This window comes from Caretta caretta, chromosome 1, assembly GCF_965140235.1.
Source record: "Caretta caretta isolate rCarCar2 chromosome 1, rCarCar1.hap1, whole genome shotgun sequence".
Classification (NCBI taxonomy): domain Eukaryota; kingdom Metazoa; phylum Chordata; order Testudines; family Cheloniidae; genus Caretta; species Caretta caretta.
In genome coordinates this window covers 11872345-11891728 of record NC_134206.1, presented here as the reverse complement: position 1 = coordinate 11891728, position 19384 = coordinate 11872345, and the positions used below count along the sequence as shown (strand labels likewise).

Genomic DNA, 19384 nt, shown 5'->3' with positions numbered 1-19384 from the left:
TCCTGGGCAGACAGAGTGACTAGCTTGTTGCCCTCTGTCAGGCCATCCTTTCTCCGGGTTTCACTGCACCAGGGTTTCAAACAACAGAACACCTGATCAGGGAGGCTAGCGGGCTGTGCATTGTGATGATCTCCGGCGTCTCTTACCCCACTTGTCTCCTGCGAGGACTGGGCAGCCGGCGTGGAGGGTGTCCCCGTTCCCAGCTCCGTTCCTGTGAAGGTTCCACCAGAACAGAGCTGCATTCTGGAAATGAGACAAGATGCGTGATGGCTGGAGGGGGCTCCCTCAGCAGCACGCGGCGCCCACTGGTGAGCGAGTCGGGTTCTGTCGCGGCTCATTCACAGCAGATCGGAGTCTGCTGCAGTCCCTTCTTGGGAGGTGTAGTGTTTTTAGCTCTGGCGTTCCCCAGTTCCGTCCCCCAGCACGGCGGCTGTCCCACACACATCCATGCACTGGAATGACCTGTCTGTGTCTGTGGTGCCCAAGGGACATGCTAGTTTCATTGCTCAGGAAGAAAAGCTGATGGAGGAGCAGTTTACTGTATAGACACACTTGTTATTCGGCCTGCTCCCAGCCTTCCCATTAAACTGGAGGGGTCCGAGACAATTGCTTTGCAAAGGCTGCAAACTGCCGCTGCTGCTTAGCACTCCCTGGGGAAGGAGACCCCACAGCACAATGGGGGCAACAGCTGTCTTGTGGCTATAGCACTGAATCATGGGTCAGGAAATCTGGCTTCTGTTCCTGGCTCGGCCACTCCCGACAGTGTAAAGGGGCTTTCGGGGGCCCAGGTATCAGTAAACCGCTGGTGCCACTGCAAATCTTCTGCATTGCTCAGATTACAACGCTTCACGGTCTGAGTCTAAAATTAGATTCACCTTGTAACGATTCCATCCCCTCTGGGGACAGGCACCACCCTCTGAATTGGGCAATCAGACATATTTGGGTCTGAGCACAGGCCCAGGAGCCAGGATATGAGGGTTCTAATCCCAGTGCTCATCCTGTGCTCTTGGGCAAATCAACCTTGGTGTGCCTCAGTTTCCCCATGTGTAAAATGGTGATAATAATGCTACTTCCTAGGCGTTTCGAGGCTTAACTTGTAAAAGATTTTGAGATCCTGTAGTGAAAGAGGCAATAGCAGGGCAATGTATTATTTAACCATTACCTAAGCCACACACCAGCTCTAGAAGGGAAGAATTATCATCTCCCTTTCACAGGTGAGGCAGAGATTAAATGCAATTCAGATGAAATTCTTCCTAGGGTACTTAACAAACTAGCTGAAGCAATCTCAGAACCATTAGCAATTGTCTTCAAGAAAACATGGAGGATGGGTGAGGTTTCAAAGGACTGGAGGAGGGCAAACCTAGCTCTTATCTTTAAAAAGGGGAACAAGGAGGCCCTGGAGAATTATGGACAGTCATCTTAACTTCAATCCCTGGAAAGATACTGTAACAAATTAGTAAACAATCAGTTTGTTAGCACCTGGAGGATAACAGGGTTATATGAATAACCAGCATGGATTTGTCAAGAACAAATCGCACCAAATGAGCCTAATTTTCTCTTTGACAGGGTTACTGGCCGGGTGGCTAGGAGGCAAGCAGAAGACATGCTATATCTTGATTTCAGTAAGGCCTTTGACACAATTCCACATGACATTCTCAGAAGCAAACTAGGGAAATTTGGTCAACATGAAATTACTAGAAGGTGGGTGCACAAGTGGTTGAAAGTCTGTATTCAAAGATAACGAGGAGTCCTTGTGGCACCTTAGAGACTAACAAACAAATTTATTTGGGAATAAGCTTTCCTGGGTAGTAGTTATCAATAATTACTGTCAAACTGGAAAGGCAAATCTAGGGTGTGTCCAGCAGGGGTCAGTCCTGGGTGTAGTACATTTCAATATGTCCATTCATGACTTGGATAATGAAGTATGTGTATAAAATTTGCAGGTGACGCCAAGCTGGGAAAGGCTGCAAGCATGCCGGAGGACAGGATTCGAATTCAAAACGACCTTGACAAATTAGAAAATTCGTCTGAAATCAACACTGGTGAGCCCCCAGCTGGAGTACTGTCTGGGCACCACACTTTAGGAAAGATGTGGCTAAGTTGGAGAGAGTCAGAGAAGAGCAACAAAAATGATCAAAGGTTCAGAAACCCTGACCTAGGAGGAAAGGTTGAAAACCTGGGCATGTTTAGTGTTGAGTAAAGCAGAATGACCGGAGGACCTGATAACCGTCTTCAGCTCTGTTCTAGAGAGGACGGGGATCAATCGTTCGCCACGTCCACTGAAGGGAGGACAAGAACTAGTGGGCTTAGTCTGCAACAATGGAGATTTATGTCCGGGGTTCTCAAACTTCATTGCACCACGACCCCCTTCTGACAGCAACAATCACTACAGGACCCCAGGAGTGGGGGGCCAAAGCCCGAGCTGCACTGCCCCAGGTGTGGGGGCCAAAGCTGAAATTCAAGGGCTTCAGCCCCAGGCAGGGGGCTTAGATATTAGGAAAAGCTTTCTGTCTCTACGAGTAGTTAGACTCTGGACTAGGATTCTAAGGGAGACTGTGAAATCCCCATCACTGGATGTTTTTAAGGAAAAGGCTGAACAAACACCTGTCAGGGATGGTCTAGTCTAGCGCAGGGGGCTGGACTTGGTGACCTCTCAAGGTCCCTTCCAGCCCGACATTTCTCTGATTCTGTGATTAAGTGATTTGCCCAAAGCCCTAGGACACTGGTGGTAGCACTGGAATTAGAACCCCCAGATCCTGGCTGCCAGGCCTGTGCTCAGACCACACTTCTCCCCCCACAAATATGTCTGATTACCCAGTTCAGAGTCCCTCCAGAATTGACCTCATCCTGCTTCCTCCCCAACAGGGGTTACACTTAGTGGGAACTGTCCCTACAAGACAGTGATGGGAAGAGGGTGGTGCCTGTTCCCACAGGAGACGGAATCATTACAAGGTGAATCTAATTTTGGACTCAGACTGTGAAGTGTTGTATTTTGAGCAAGGCAGAAGGTTCGCAATGGGCCAGTGGCTCACTGACACATGGGCCCCGAAGGCCCCTTTGCACTGTCGGGAGTGGGGAAAAGGGGCTCAGTGGAAATGAGGATCAGGCCCAATCAAGCCCCAAACTGTGAGAAACTCACCTGGTTTGCAGCTTCTCAGCCCAGGTTCAAGCAAACACCTCCAGAGTGCAAGCCCGAACCCCCCTCTCCCCCAAATCTCCAGGAAAAACCAGTTCCAGAGTGGAACCTTGCAGCTCACCCCTAGCTATGCAATGGGCTGAACCAAACTCCCAGATCCAGCCACTCCCGAACTCCAGAGAAGTCTGGATCTGGATTGTCATGGCTCCTGCCTGGAATGGGACGGGTGTTTGGAGAGAGCGTCCCTGTGTGTTTGGGCGGGGAGGGAGACTTAGCCAAACTCAAACACACTTTGCAGGATGCCAAACATTTGCACAAGCCAAAGCTGCACCCAGCTCCCTGCGTAATGGGGACACACAAGGAGCTGGCGCCTGTCCCCTGGGAACAGCCTGCTTGGCACATTCCAGCCCTGAGACGTGACCGCGGTTCCTGTTGTCCAGCCAGAGCAGCTTCTCGGCCAGCTGAGCACTGACTAGCGGGTTCTGTGGTCTAACAGTGAATGTCCCCAGAGAGGGAGCTTCCACCGCGGCCCCTGGGAGAGGTTTCCACTTGGGAGGTGTTACTCATGGAACAGATGAGGAAATGGCAGACTGGAGTTAATGGTCCAGGTACCTCGTGGGGTGGCTGTCCCTTCCCAGCTGTGCTGGAGAGACTATATTTCTAGAGATCATGCTGGAAAAAACTCCCACTCACCTTGACCACAGGCACACTGAGGTTTGCATAGATAAAGGCAGTGGATCCTCCGGCTTCTACTGAGCTCAGCTGGAAAACAAGGGCAGCACTCAGTGTAACACTGTGTGTTTGCAAAGCCTCTTTCACAGGGGGCGCTTTACCGAGGAGGCTGCTTTGCATGTGGGGAAACTGAGGCACAGAGCGACGCTTTGATTGGCTTGAGATCACACGGCCTTCAAGGCCCTGCACAATTCTGCCCCTCCCTGCTTGTCTGTTCTTGTCTTTTATCACCTTGCTCCCTTGAGCTGCCAATGCTGCCTTGAAGCCAATTTGTTGGCTTCTCTCACAGACTTCTCTGTATTTTTTTAACACTGCCTGGAATGTCCTACCTGAGCTAACTCATGCCATGGTGCACATAATGAACACCCACAAGGGAAGAGCTAGGCTGGTGTTAGCTACTGACTGGCTCATTGTACCAACGCTGTGCCGAGGTTCTGTAGAATCTGAGCTTTCATTTGAAACCATATGTCTAGCCCTAGTAATGGGAAGAAAACCTCCTGCCTGTGACATGATGGGGGGGCTGTAACCCAGAGCTCAGAGAAGTGTTGGGTGCCTTAATCCATCTCAATTGGGTGTTGACCCTGAACCCTACTGACACCCTGAAACATTCTTAACTCTTTCCCTGTTGATCCTTTTAATCAGAAACATCCAGCTGGTCTGGGGTTGCGAACAGAGCTTGTATAGAGCACATTTGCTCCTAGTCCAACCCCTGCAGCTGGGAATAGAAACCAGGAGGCTCCCTGCTCTAACCACTAGCCCACAACACATCTCATTGCCTGACTTGGTTGCAGGCTGCAATTCAGCTTAGTGTGATCGAGGCTCCCTTCGAATGATATCCCTAGACATCTTTTAACCACCCTTCACACTCACTAAGAAACAAAAGTCTGCCCAGGCCCCAGCTGGCAGGGAATACTCACATAGATCATGACTGTGGCCAGTCTGTTACCCGACTTCATTCTGTAAAGGGGGCTCTTTCTTGACTGCATCAAAAGAGAACAGTTGTTCATTCACGGACCCAGCACTGCTGCACTATTCATAACAGAGCTTAATGTTACCAGTGCTATGGGACATGGCCCTGCGCTCAAAGGAAGCAGTTCAGGCCAAAAGCCCGATCTACCTTAATAAGATCCACTGTGCCCAGTTGCCTGCAATGTTGAGACAGAAATTAGAAATTAACAACAGGAAAGGCCAATGGACAAGGTCACCTATGCCAATTTGCATCTGCCACCTCAGGGCCAGTAAGCAAATAATCTTGTAGCAGATTCCTAAACATGACTGCTATTCGAAGCATATGCACTGAATTCTGCCATATTTACCACCCCTTACATCAAGGCCTGCAAATCTTTACTAGGATGGAAGCAATGAACACTGGGCAGATTCTGATCTAAGTTACACTCACGCTAATCAGGAGTCACTCTACTGAAATCAGGTGTCACCCAGGTGTAAACAGGTGCAAGGGAGAGCAGAACTCAGCTTATGGTATAATATGCGTAGAACTGGCTTTAAAATGCCAATAAGTTTTCACTGGAAATGTGAACTTTTTTCATTATTTCAAAATGTCCCGTGGAAATGTTTTGTGTTTTCATTGAACTATCCCAAGCCAAAACCGGGAGATTTTCCTGTAAAATGTTTCCATTTAAAAACGCTGATTTTTTTTTAACCCCATCTTTGGCCATCTTCTCTGTCCCAGGGAGACAGCAGCCCTTGGGGTTCCAGAAAAGAAGTATTTTTTAAGTCAGGTGGAAAGGATCATGCGAAAGAATCCTGTGATAAATGAAAGGGGGGGTGGGGAATAGCTCCCTTTTATGGACCCAGTCAGCCAGTTAGCTATAAAATCCCTCTTCGTAGCTGTTCTCTACTTGCTTTACCTGTAAAGGGTTAAAAAGTCTGACTGCTTGCACAGGTAAAAGGAAGGGAGTGGGCACCTGGCCAAAAGAGCCAATGGGAAGGCCAGAACTTTTTAAAGTTGAGGAAAAAACTTCCCCTTAGTCAGTCTGTGTTGTTCTCTGGAGCAGTGATGCTGTAAAAACTTTGGACCAGGTATGAAAAATCATCAGATCATACCTAGAAAGTATTCATTTAAAACCCCAGATATGTAAGTGGATCAGGAAATGTTTAGGAAGACGAGAATAGGTTTATCTCTGTTTATTTCTTTATGGCTTGTGGACTCCTCTGTGCTAACTCCAAATGCTTTTGTTTTGCTTGTAACCTTTAAGCTGGACCTCAAGAAGGTTATTCTTGATGCTTAATTTTTGTAAATGGGTTCTTTAAATCTAGCAATAGTCTGAGTTTCCAGATGTATTTTCTTTCTTTTTTTTTGTTCTTAATAAAATTTACCTTTTTTAAGAACAGGATTGAATTTTTGTGTCCTAAGAGGTTTGTGCATATGTTGTTTAATTACCTGGTGGCAACAGCTTCCTCAGCTCTTCCCCGGAGGGGGGCTGAAAGGGCTTGAGGGTGCCCCACAGGGAGGAATTCCCAAGTGCGCCTTCCTGGACTCTTAAAGGGGTTTTTGAACTTGGGTGGTGGCAGCATCTACCCATCCAAGGTCAGAGAGAAGCTGTAACCGTGGGAGTTTAATACCAGACTGCAGTGGCCAGTGTTAATGTTTAGAATCCTTGCGGACCCCCATGAAGTGCCGGAGTGGGGAATCAGCCCTGACACACCCCAGGAAATAGACTGATCAGCACCACAGCCCTGGGGCGGTAATGAAACACAGGACACTGCTGCATGGCACGGTGCCAACAGACGCCAATGGGAGGCCTCCCGTAGACTTCAGTGATCATTGGCTCAGGCCCTGTGTGAAGATGACCCATTGTGATCCAGTCTCACGGGCTTTGTTACTCACTGTGGCATGGTCAAAATGAGGCTCATAGTGTCCACCTATGCCATAATTCACCACCTGTAGGTACTCCGCATACGGTGGCCGAATGTTCAAGCCAGTCAGGGCTGCAATCCTCTGATCGAGCGACACGATCACAGGGTCGACCGTGTCCTTCAGCCAGGCGCTAGAATGCACAGCAGACAAGCTCAGAGGGGTCGCCCAGAACAGCTGGCAGAAGGATCCCCAGGTGGAATCTGTTCTAAATGCCCAACGAGCCAGAGTCAATCGAGTTCCACCAGGGAAGAGCTCCCCAGGGACGAATCTGGCCCCATGTGCAGTAGGCTCAGGGTTATTGTCCTTATTGGACGGATAGGGGAAACTGAGGCACAGAGAGACAAAGGGCCAGATTTTTTAAAAGGGAAAATCCACTTCATAGAATCATAGAATATCAGGGTTGGAAGGGACCTCAGGAGATCATCTAGTCCAACCCCCTGCTCAAAGCAGGACCAATCCCCAGTTTTTGCCCCAGATCCCTAAATGGCCCCCTCAAGGATTGAACTCACAACCCTGGGTTTAGCAGGCCAATGCTCAAACCACTGAGTTACCCCTCCCCCCAAACTCACCCAGTGAGTCTGTGGCAGAGCCAGGACCCCGCCCCAGGTCTCCTGTTTCTGAAACAAAATCAGCTTTTCTCCTGCCTCTAACATGCTGCCAGTGGCTGAATGCCTCACTCAGAGCAGAGGCCATTCCAAACAGAGACGGGGGCATGGCAGCTGCTGTCTGAAGGTTGGCAGGTAAAATGTGTCCAGTGAAGGGATCTTTACTTTCCTGGAGCTGGTTTCACTGGGCGCAGCCCTGGAAGCTTCTTGATGTACCCGGACTATTTATGTCAAAGGCCTTTGCCTTTGTAATCGTCCTGGAGGCAGTGTGTTTTGGATCAGTGCATGGAAACCGTATTCTTCTACCAGATCTGTTTGCTGACATTGGCGCTGCTGTGGGCCAGCCTTTCAGAGTGTTCCAGAATCTAATCATCTGCCAGATTCTGTTCTCCACTTCAGCTAGAAATAGACTAGAACCAGCACGCTGGAGCCAAACAGAACGGGGTGGGATTGGGGGTACGAAATCTAAACCCAACACTAAATTCCATGAATGGCACCTATTTTACTCTTCTTCTTCTTCTATGACATTTGTACCTAGAGGCCTCAAGCACAGTCAGTGGCTCATTGCGCTAGGTGCTGTACACACACACATAGTCAGACAGGTCCAGATCCTCAAAGCCACTTAGGCACCTAATTCCCTTTGATTTCAATGGGTGCCCAAATACCTTTGAGGATCTGGGCCATAGTCCCTGCCCCAAAGAGCTTACAATAGAGAAGACAGACAGAAGGTGGGGACAGGGAAGAGGTATTGTATCCCCATTTTACGGAAGGACAACTGAGGCTCAGAGAGGTTCGGGTATATCTATACTGCGATAAAGACCCAGGGCACGACCGCGGCCGGCCCAGGTTGGCTGACTCAAGGGGGAAGGGGCTCAGACATCCGTGAGCCAGAGCGACCCTGCCAGTCCAAAGAGAGAATATTGCAAAGGTGCAAAAGCCACCCTGCTCCCCACCACCCACCCTGTCGGTGCCAAGGACTCAGTGCCAACGTTGTCAGTGAGAACCCAGAATGGCACCAGCTGGCAGAAGAGTGGCCACACTGGGGCTGGCACCAGTCTAGCTAAATTGCAAATTCTGTGTGCGGACCAAGCCTCGGGCTGAGCTACATAAACACGGAGGATCCTGCCTTAAGCTGCTGCTGCATCCACTTTGGGGTTTCCGGGAATGTGCAGAAAGGCGGGGGGACGGGCCCAACAATCCTGAGAGGGCAGGAAAGAAAATCATCTCTTTCATCTCAACGGCCGCCTCTTGCCAATGGCCATGAACTGCTGTCCACATGGTGGAGTCACATTCCGCAGCGCGGGAGAGTCATCGGGGCAGAATGTAGCCCGCAGAGCCCCATAAGGAACAAATCATCTGCTGGCTAACAAATAACTGAATCCCACCCAGACGTACGTCTGAAGCGCCTCATTTGTTCCATTGTTTTTCAGCCAGAGGGATTTTCAGTGTCATTACAAGATCTGTGGAGAATCCAGGTTCACACCCAGAACATTAAACCTGGAGACAATGCCGGTCTTGCTTTTTATATTGTACCTCGATAGTGACTACTGTGGTCTGCTGGTTCGAGCAGGGGCTTAGGCATTAGTACGGCTGGATTCGGTCTTCCCTCTGCCACTGACTTACTGTGTTGCCTTGGACAAAGTCTCTGTGCCTCAGTTTACCCCACCTGTACGACAGCAGTCATTATACTAACAGGTACCTCATTACAGAGGCAGTAGCTAGAATTAATGACTGAATATAAAGGGCTTTCAGCTGCTCAGCGGGGAAGTGCTGTGCGTAGACTGGGTTTCTCTATCAGATGCTGTGCACATTGGAGATGAGTTCGTCTGGTTAGGGGATCTAGGTCTTCGTCTTTTAAATTAATTTATCTAGTTATCATTTCCTTCTCCCCATGGTTTAATCCCCCCTCCTTTTTCTGGGTCCTGTCATGACAAACACCTTCTCACTGGCAATGGGGTGACCTCTGCCAATGCCCCTGCTGCCTTCTTTAGCAGCCCCCTGGAGCTGCAGGGGTTAAAAGTTACCCTCCCCATCTGGCTCTGGGCCTGGGAATGGAATTCCATTCAACGGGGCGTCTGGGGATGAGGCTGGGAGGCTGAGCCTGGAAATATTTTACTGGGATCACTATCCCGTGCCTGGATTCTGGATTTAACTCTTTCCTCCTCTGCAGGGAGCCAGGATAACTGTCCTCTCTGTCTCAGCGAAGTTTCCCCAGCAAGCGACCGTCTGAGTTCCAGCCATACATTCTCTTCCCGCGGCACTGAAAAGCCTGTCACTGCAGGGGAACTCAGAGACCAGGAATGGGATCCGCAGCCCCGCACTCCGATGATACTGGTTGAAACCCAGCCTAAGGTGAGAATGGTCTAATGTCCCTCCCATCGGAAATTGGTCAGTATCACTCCCATCTCACAGCTGTTTGCTCACCTCGCTTTGCGTCATCACGGGACCGTGGACACTGGAGCCAGAGGTGCAGTTTCCCGCTGGAGCGACCTTACCTGCGCTAGCTCTGATTGAGCTAGTGTGCTAAAAATAGAAGCGGCCGTCCGGGATATGGACCCAGGGTCTCAGATGGGCTCCTACTTGAGGCAGCCGGTCCGTCCCGCTGCTTGCACAGCCAGACTCTATTTTTATTGCGCTAGCTCGATTGACGCAAGCGCAGGCCCTCCCCTCAAGCTGGGAATTGCCCCCCCCCCCCCCCGGTGGAGACGCACCCTGGGAAACAGAAGTTCCCAGCTCCTAGTGAGAGGTGATTGCAGAGGCCTCAGTATTGTTCATTGTTTCCTGTTAGGGAGTCCTTGGCCATCCCACTCTGCCCCAGATGGTCTAAGTCTGGCCCCCTCAAGGATTGAACTCACAACCCTGGGTTTAGCAGGCCAATGCTCAAACCACTGAGCTATCTCTCTCCCACAACTGGAGTTGTCACTTGGGTACCAATAGCAGTGAAGCCAAGGCAGCACAGACTAGCCACCCCAGTACAAGCTCTCCAGGGAGCCTGGGTACATAATCGGGCAGCAAGCTCGTGCTGCTGCAGCTTCATTGCTATTGGGACCGGAGCTAGCTCAGCCAGATCCACACGTGCTGCAATCCCCCCATTGCAGTGTAGACGTACGCGGTGTGTTTGTACAGCACCTAGCACAATGGGACGCTGCTCTAGTCGGGGGCCCTCTAGGTACTGCTGTAATATGATTAACAATAAGACGGGGCAGACAGGGCATGAAATTCCAGCTGTGAGAACCCTGGCGCCCAAATGTTGTGGGGGAGGGGGGGCGAGGGGTTAATTACCTCTTACTTATCCGGTACTCGGCTTTCTGCTGCTTCTCTTCTGAGGCAACCACTGATCTCTGCAGCTGAGCAACAGGGAGACAAGAGCACACGAGATAGTCGGGGACGTAACAAATATGGGACCTGCAGTCGCATGGGGAGGCCGACAGGCACCTACACTCCCAGGTGGATTGAGGCAGGAGCTATGGATCTGTGCATTCAGGCTTTGCGCCGGGATGGGGCCCACAAAGTGGGGATCCAAGCTGGGGTGCTATTAGCCAGCCAGTGAGAGCCAGGCACCGAGCCGCCTGCTGCTGCGCCGCTGGCTGGCGTCGCCGGCCCGGCAAGTTCTCTCCCCACTGAGGCTCAGGTGTAGCCGTGGCCGTGGGAGGAGGGGATGGAAGGCTGGCCACCAGCTGAGCTGCAACCCGCACAGTCCTCCCTGTAATGGGGCAGGCCCCGCGAGTGCCGCGATGAGCCACTCAGCACATACCAGACAGTGGGAGAGAGAGGAGAGCTGGGCCCAGCAAGAGGCTGAGCTTGGGTGGCTCTCATACAGTCCCAGGCCTACAGCACTGACGACTTGTCAGTCCTGGATTCAGTTATTAATTTCCCCGTGGGCTGCTTTGCTCCAGTACCAAGGCACCAGGTCTTCCTCCGGGAGCCCAGAGAGGCAGCTAAAGGCATGAGGTTTACTTCAGAACAAACCGTTTAAATGCGGGGCTGAGGAGCGGATGGTTCCGTCCCTCTCTTTTTGTTACCTCGGGATAGCAGCGTCTTCCTCGCGTTCCTCTGGCTGGGAGACAATCCACCACTAGCGCCCTGCCCTCCTAAAGAACGAGCCGCCCGACAATCTCACGCTGCTGTACGATCCCTAGTGAATTTCCTCCCTGTTCCAAGTGGTGAGCTGGCAATCGGTGCAGGCAGCCAGGCCGTGAACATGCCCACCAGAATATTAAGCCAGACAGTTGTTCATGTTTCTAAGATGGCTTCTGTGTTGAGGAACTTAGCTAGATTCACAGATTCTAAGGCCGCCACTGAGCTCTGTGGAGCTGAAAAGCTTGTCTCTTCCACCCACAGAACTTGGGCCTATAAAAGATATGACCTGACCCCCAGTGTCTCTCTCATATTCTGGGGCCAACACGGCTACAATAACTCTGCACAGCACAGGCCAGAGAACTTCCCTGTCGCAATACCTGGCTAAACTAAAGCAGATCTTCTAGAAACACACCCAGTCCTGAAAAACGCTTCACCCGGCTCTCGGCTGCAGTGCGGCTCGGACCCACGTCCTTCGGCATGGAAGGAACAAGCCCCTACCACTGAAGGCTAAAATCCCATTACCGGGTGCAGGTATAGGTGTAGCTGGGGGCTGGAGTCATGAAGGCCTGACTGAGTGCCGAACTATCTCGTGGGTTTCTTTGGATGTGTGGATGGGGTTCAGACCCACCTCTAGCCGTCCAGACACTCCCATTTGACTGCATTCAGATGACATCCCCTCCCCCCTTGCCATGGAAAGGTGTTTCTCTTCCCCATAGAGCTGTATGAGGACATGTGTGTGCATTAGGTCTGCAAGGAGCCTTGTTTGATGAACTCACCCAGGGAGCTGCAAGCCCCTTGATCTGCTCCGCCTCCAGGTCGCTAACGAAGTCGTGGTACAGGGCTACGTACGGCTGCAGCCGGAGCAGCTCTCTTTTCACCGGTTGGAGGATCAGGTAGGGGCTGTCGTTCGTCTCGTATGAGCAATGGAGGGCTGGGATCTGATACTGGGTTGGCTGAAAGGGAACCAGCCCAGGGAATGTGTGAGGAGACGGCTGGAGACTCCAGCTTACAGGGGACTGAACCTCATCTAGTGCTGGGGAGAGGGGCAGCTTCAGGTGCCCTGGAGCCACATGCTCCCTCTTTCCCAGCAGGATCGTGCTTAGAATTGACAAGGTCTGCAAAGGCTTAACCTGCAGCGCGGACGAGGCAGGAGCTAGAATCCCAGGGGCTGAGAATGGGTCACAGAGCCAGTCAGCTCAGGGATATCGGCTCAAACCTGGCCTAGGCTGACAGTGACCCAAAGCGGCTATTATGTGATGGCTACTGGGGGCCTGCTGGGCCTCCCTCCGGTTCTCGCCTGACGGCCACCAGCCGCAGCCGGGCTAACTACAGAGACGGAGCAGGGGACCTGCAGCACTCAAAGGCCTGAGTCTAGAGCCAGGCTCCAGCGCTGGGGGCTGGACCAGCCCCAAACCCTTGGGAGAGAGGCACAGAGGCGGGCACACAACAAACACCGACCCGCGGGTTACACTAGCAGATGTGTCACAACACCCTCAGCCAGGACTGTCTGGGCAGGTGTGAGGCACACACCGGGGCCGTCCTGGGCAAGAGGACGTGAGTGGGTCTCGTTCACCGTCACCCCCTAGCCCCACAGGAAGGCTCAAGGCTCCATACCTGTGACCCCAGAGTCTGGCACAGCTCTTCATAGAGGTCTCTAGTCTGCAGGTGAGTCACATTCGGCCTCTGCAGGCCCACCTCGGCCGTGGCGCGCTCTGGACTTTCCACCAAGAACCTTTCATACTTAAGGACGTTCCTAGCGATTCTTTTGTTGCTGGGATCTGTGGGGAACAGCATAGGCACGTTACCCTGGCCCTCGGCAGCTGGCTTTGGTAGTGCTTCGATGCTCCATGGACACGGGCACCACTGACGGAGTTCATCTGTCGGCTTTCATAGCGTTTTAACAGCTATTCCTTCGTCTGCTCTGTCCCTATTTGCTGAAATACAAGTAAAATCACTCAGCGTCGTTGTAGCCGTGTCAGTCCCAGGATATTAGAGAGACAAGGCGGGTGAGGTCGTATCTTTCAATGGACCGGCTTCTGTTGATGAGAGAGAGACAAGCTCGAAAGCTCAAAACTTTGTCTCTCTCACCAAATAACACCAGAGGAGATTGTAACTCATTCCACTGGAACAATTTACCAAGGATCGTGGTGGATCCTCCATCACTTGCGGCCTTAAAGTCACGACTGGCTGTCTTTCTTAAAGGCACAGGCTAGTTCAGACACAGGTTATGGGCTTGACCCAGGAATGACTGGGTGATGTCCTCTGGCCTGTGCTATGCAGGAGATCAGATTAGATAAGTGTTCGCAAACATTTTATGTTGGCGACCCTTTCACACAGCAAGCCTCCAAGTGCAACCCTCCTTATAAATTAAAAACACATTTTTTATATTAAACACTAGCTTAAATGCTGGAGGCGGAGCAGGGCTGGGGGTGGAGCTGGGTGGGAAGGGCTCCGGCTCTCCACCATGAATGGGGCTGACAGCCAGAGCCCCACCAGGTGTGGGGCTGACAGCTCACGACCCCCAACATAATAACCTTGCAACCCGCAGTTTGAGAACCCCTGGATTCGATGATCACAACAGTCCCTTCTGTCCTTAATTAAAATCTATAATCCACAGTCACTAAGAGATTTCCTGGTTGTCAACAATGCCATGCTGTGTCCCATGGCCAAACTGAATTTCATGGGGAGAGTGAGGACAGAACTCAGATCCTTCTGCTCTAAAAGCCCTACCCTGGGCCACTTGAGCTAAAGTGGGGCCTCTATCACCTGACTCTATAGGATACCATGGAGCAGTTGTAATTCTAGCTAGTAGAGGTCAGTGGTGCACACACACACTGGCCGGTTGGTTACAAAGTTTACCAACGCTGGTAACAATTTTCAGGCACTTAGAAAAGCGTCTAGCAGCTAGATACGCAAGAGAGACCAATAAATCCTTGGGCCTGATCTGCAGCCTGAGTTAAGGTTGTTAAGTGAGTTAAGTGCCACTCCAGTGGCGCAAAGAGAATGAATGCTGCCTTCATCAGGCAGCGGTGGATTGCCTGGGGACTGGGCCAGAACCTGGACCATACACTGCAGCCAGGCTGGTGTGACAGAACGGTGCAGGCTGCCTAGGTTAAAGCAACCCTGGGGCTGCTCTAACTTGCATCTGAAGCCAGTTTGGCCCTGGGTACCCCAGACTTGGGGCAGGGGTGAATTGCCTCCTCACACCTCAGTTGCGGTGAGCATGAGCTCAGTGCAGCTGGTCTATAAACCTGGTGCTCATTTAGCTCAGCAATTTTGGAGTTTTACAGCCTGCCGTGTAGGAAAGAGCTGCTCTCCTGGACCCGCCCTTTCCAGCCCTCCCCCCTGTGCTTCCTTGCCAGCCCGTTATATACTGCACAGCATGGGGAAGGGGCTCCATGGGCCACCGCTGGAGAACCCCTGGTTTCAATGAAAAGCAGTTTTTCACCGAGAGCGGAGGGAAAAGTCACTGATTTCCCGCTGACAATCACATACCGTAGTGAAGAAACTCTCTGGAGAGGCTTAAGGCATGAGAAACATTTCCTGCCTAGGAGAGAGAGAGAGGAAACATGGGTGTCCCTGGTGCAATGGGCGTCCCGTCTGCATTTGCTCAAGCCAGGATCCCCTGCCCCCTGCTCCTATTCGGCTCCAACCATGCACCAGAAAAACGGGCACAAACCTCAGGCACAAACAAAGCCAGATCAGCTGTAGGAATCACTGGTGTCGTCAGTGCCAGGGGATGCGTACGAGCGCGCTCCGAGTTCTGATTCTGATCCGAGCATCACGGCTCAGGCTGGTTCAGAGTCTTAACGGCGACGAGTCTGAACCAAAGCACCACTGAAATCAATGTGGGGGCGGGCGGGTCTGTTGGCTTCATCGGGCTTTGGATCGGGCCCTGCGTGCACATGCACCCGGTGCCCTGGGCAGGGTGGGGAAGACGCTTCCCCTAAGGATCCCACCAGCTTTGATCAGCGATTGGGTGCCATTAGAAGCTGCCCGGTGGAGGCTGGCACAGGGGCATTCTGGCCATACCCCCTCTCCAGCCAGCACCACCCACTTCTGGAGCAGTGTGGCTTGGCTGCGGGTCCATCCAGAGAGCAGGCCATGCTGACACCTTGCATCATCACCACCGTCTGCCATCACTGGGGGCCCAAGCCCTGCATCACACCAGCTTATCCGGGCCTGAATCAAGCAGAGCAGCGTAGCGACAGCCAGACAGCCAAGCTGCTGCTCGCGGTAGCTGGAAGTGGGACGAGGGAGGGAGCCTGCCCCGGACAGAGTATTTGAGGCTGAGTCATTCTGGCCGGCCAGGGTGAGATTCCCGCAGTGCCAGCAGCTTGCTGCCGGACATTCAGTCAATTGCAGTCACTGGAGCAGGGCTGGGGAGGGATTTGGGGAGTGAGTGGCTTAGAGGCTCAGAGACAGCGTCCAGGCTGGCTGCAGGGGCAGATAGGATGCCAGCAGAAGGGGCTTCCTTCCACGCACGGTAACACACTGCTCAGCCAGCAGGAGGCGCCTGAGCAAACCAGCCGCAGTCCCAGAGCAGGCAGGGAAATGAATGAGATGAAACAAGAGTTTTGTTATTCGAGGAAATGGGGGGAGGGGAGTTGGCTGGCAGACAAAGGGCACAAGCTCTGGCTGCCTGCAGGGTAGCTTGTTACTGAGTGGGATGAGGGGGCCGGTGTGGGTGGGGAGGTGAACCTGGGACTGACGCACAAATAAGCAAAGCCACCAGAGATGGGTCTGTGCTGCAGCGTTCAGCTCCGCTGTGGCCCCCAAACCCCGCACAGTCTGGGGAGGGCAGATCCGGCTTTCATTTCACCCTGCTATAAAGATAGGAGCCAGCTACAAAATTCAGAGCCAGATCCGGGTTTGGAATCCTAGTGACCCAAATCCCTGAAGGCCAGACCCTCTCCTGGGCTGCGGCTGCTGTACGCTTGGCTGCTGGTGCAAAATGTCCTGATCCTGGGGTAGTCAGCCCAGCGGGGTGGGGTGGGGTCAGCCCAGCATAGGGGGATCTCCTGGGCATACAGCCAGGACCTCCTCCCATGTGCTGGAATAGAAGGTGTGGCCAGGAAAAAGGAGACGTGGCCAGCGGGTCCTGGTGATCACTGACTTGTGCACAGGTGGCCCAGGATTAGGAGACCACAGAGGTGGTTTAACGATATGACTGAACCCCTCCCCCCCCCCAACACACATACTCCCAGTCTGTGTGCTCCCTAGTCAGAGTCCAGGAGCTGGACCCAGGTGTTTGGATCTGGGGTGTTGGTTCAGGTCTTGTTTCCATACGCACCCAATGGAGAGCCCCTCACGTTACCCAACAGAAACAGCACGACAGGCTTTTGCTGCCAGCTGCCCGTGTTTCTAGCTCAGTGAGATCTGGAACGCAGCCCTGCCAGGCAGGTGAAGGCTGGCCCCACGGACTCGCCTTGAAATAGGAAAAAGCCAGATGGTCCAGCGCGTCCTCGAGGCTGCCCTCGTCCTCTGTGTTCCACTCCCCGTAGGAGACGCGGAAGAGGCTGACGGCTTCCTCCAGCCACGCAATGGAGTGGTAGTAATCCTCCATGTCGTACGCCACCTGCAAGGTATCAGACGAGATGCCGCGTCCACCCTGAGGGCTGGAGCGGGGCATGGAGTGGTGGGGCAGGGAGGAGGGGAAGGAAACGCGTCCATGGGCTGGGTTATAACATAGCTTGGTCTCAGTGCGGCAGCTCAGCAAAGCTCACACAGAAATCAGTGGGTCAAATGCACCCCTGATCTGACTCCATGCTAGTTATCTTATTGTTATTTGTTCTCCAGTTGCGATCAGGGCCCCGTTGTGCAATGTGCTGTACAGACCCATAGTAAGAGGCAGCCCTTGCCCTGTAGAGCTTGCAATCTACATAGGCAAGACAGACACAGGACATATTGTTACTTCCTGCGAGGCAGCGTGGCCTAGTGAATAGAGCATTGGGCTGGGACTCAGGAGAGCTGACTTTTATTTGCCGCTCTGCCGCGGGCCTGGTGTGCAAGTCATGTCATTGCTCTGTGCCTCGGTTTCTCCAGGCATAAAAAGGGGTTGATGATTCTGCTCTCCTTTGCAAAACACTTTGAGATCTACAGAGGAAGAGTGCTGGATAAGAATTAGGATTTTTCCATATTTTATACATTCCTTTTATACATAGGGGAACCGGGAGGTTAAGTGACTTGCCCAGTATTACACAGGAAACCTGTGGCCCAGCTGAGACCTGAACCCACATATTCTGAGTACCTGTTTAGTGCCTTATCCCCATGACCAGCTTTCTCTCCCCAGTGATAGTTTTGCCTGTCCCTGAGCATCTTAGCACCACTGCTTACAAGGGGGCTAGTGGCTCAGTCAGACATGCAGGGTGGGACCCCAAATAATGTCCTTGCCTGGGAGTGTGGGCCCCCTTTCCCATTAGGGCATAGCTCATGTTACGTTGCTGCTGGGGCTAATCCAGTTAGCGATAATTGCCCGTAGTGACCTTTCCATCCAGGTTAAGGACTATCAGAGGCTAAGCATGGATTGCTGTAAATTCAGCTACTTAAAATGCTACAGTGGAACAGCTGGAGTGCTTCAGAGTAGACACTACCTGCGCTGACAGGAGGGGTTCTCCGGCTGGCGCAGGTAATCCACCTCCCTGGGAGGCAGTCGCTGGGCTGACGGAAGAATTCTTCCGTCACCCTAGCGCTGTCTACACTGGGGGCTAGTGGCACTGCTCCGTCTCCCGAAAAATCCACACCCCTTATGGGAGGTAGCTATGCCAATGTCAGCGCAGACCAGCCCTTAGTCTTCCTCCCGTTATTTTCCCCCTGCTCCTTTGCTGTCTCGCCAACTGCATTTTTTAAAGTATTTGGGGGGGGTGGGGCGTAGTTGAGATTTGAACCATTTGCTGTGTTCAAAACAACACAGAACATTTTCAGAACTGGCAACTGGGGGGTTTGGACAGTATCTGGCCTGGCCAGCCCCACAAAATGGTGAGTCTGGCTGCAAAAAATCATGAGATAATCTTAAAAATAATAAGATTTGAACCACAATACACTTGGGATCCTTTTTTATGGGCCTTCTGGGTTTTGACCTGTTAGGGGGTCATGTTTCCAACCTCTCCTTGGCAAACGTGAGGGCTAGAAACTTACTTTGTTCAACGAAAGCTGAAATTTTTCACTTGACACCACAGGACTGCTGGAGCTGGGGCTCATAAATATGCAAGAACTGGCAACAGTGTTTGAGATTCATTATCCAAACAAGTGATAGTTTTGCAGTGACATTACAATGATTGCTCTTCACCAGCGTAAATGTATTTGTCCAGCACTTTATTTGTGTTATCTATGCTGATAGTTCATGTATAGTCTAGTGGTTAGAGCGAGGGCCTGGGCTCAGGTCCTCAAGGTTCTTTTAGTTCTGCCAATGACTTGCGGTGTGTCCTTGGGCTAGTCACTTAATTTCTCTATGACTCAGTTGCATCCTTTGTAAATGGGGACAAGTGATACTTAACCTAATTCCCAAGGGCGTTGTTATTAATTATGATTATTTTGTATTTTCATAGCATGTAGGAGCCCCAGTCATAGCCCATTGTTCCAGATGCTTTACAAACACAGGCCAAAAAAGTCAATCACTGCTCCAAAGAGCTCACAACCTAAGTATAAGTCAAGAAGAGACAACAGGTAAATACAGACAGCCTGGGGAATACACAGAAACAGTGAGACAGTATTGGCCATCATGACAGGCAGTGGTCTCAGCACATCCACAGTATACCTGTTTTCAGGTTGTGGGGCTTAATTAATTGATTAGCACTTTGTAACAGCTGAACGATCGCCTGTGTGCCCTAGATCTACTGAAGGGAATGTGGAGTTCTCCTAAAAGGTGAGGGGAAAAAGAAATCAGGAAATCTGAGTTATGGTCTCTGCTGTCCCAGCTCTTCCTTTCCTATAGCCCCAGGCAGTGAGAAAACC

At 51.9% G+C, this 19384-nt stretch overlaps 1 protein-coding gene across 5 annotated transcripts in view; it reads right to left on the bottom strand.

Moving 5' to 3' along the window:
• The window catches only part of P4HA3 (prolyl 4-hydroxylase subunit alpha 3), a 33549-nt gene that overhangs the window by 4250 nt on the left and 9915 nt on the right, over nt 1-19384 (bottom strand). The window contains exons 4-12 of one of the 5 annotated variants that reach the window (XM_048839102.2): nt 16856-17009; nt 14927-14974; nt 13046-13209; nt 12208-12384; nt 10634-10698; nt 6717-6951; nt 4786-4848; nt 3830-3898; nt 147-243 (exon numbers count right to left, since the gene is read on the bottom strand). In XM_048839102.2, the coding sequence (XP_048695059.2) occupies nt 147-243; nt 3830-3898; nt 4786-4848; nt 6717-6951; nt 10634-10698; nt 12208-12384; nt 13046-13209; nt 14927-14974; nt 16856-17009 (1072 nt within the window). Of the gene's footprint in view, nt 1-146; nt 244-3829; nt 3899-4785; nt 5014-6716; nt 6952-10633; nt 10699-12207; nt 12385-13045; nt 13210-14926; nt 14979-16855; nt 17010-19384 lie in introns of those variants that run through there. The other 4 variants (XM_048839111.2, XM_075125924.1, XR_012667262.1 and 1 more) reach the window with 4 other exon arrangements.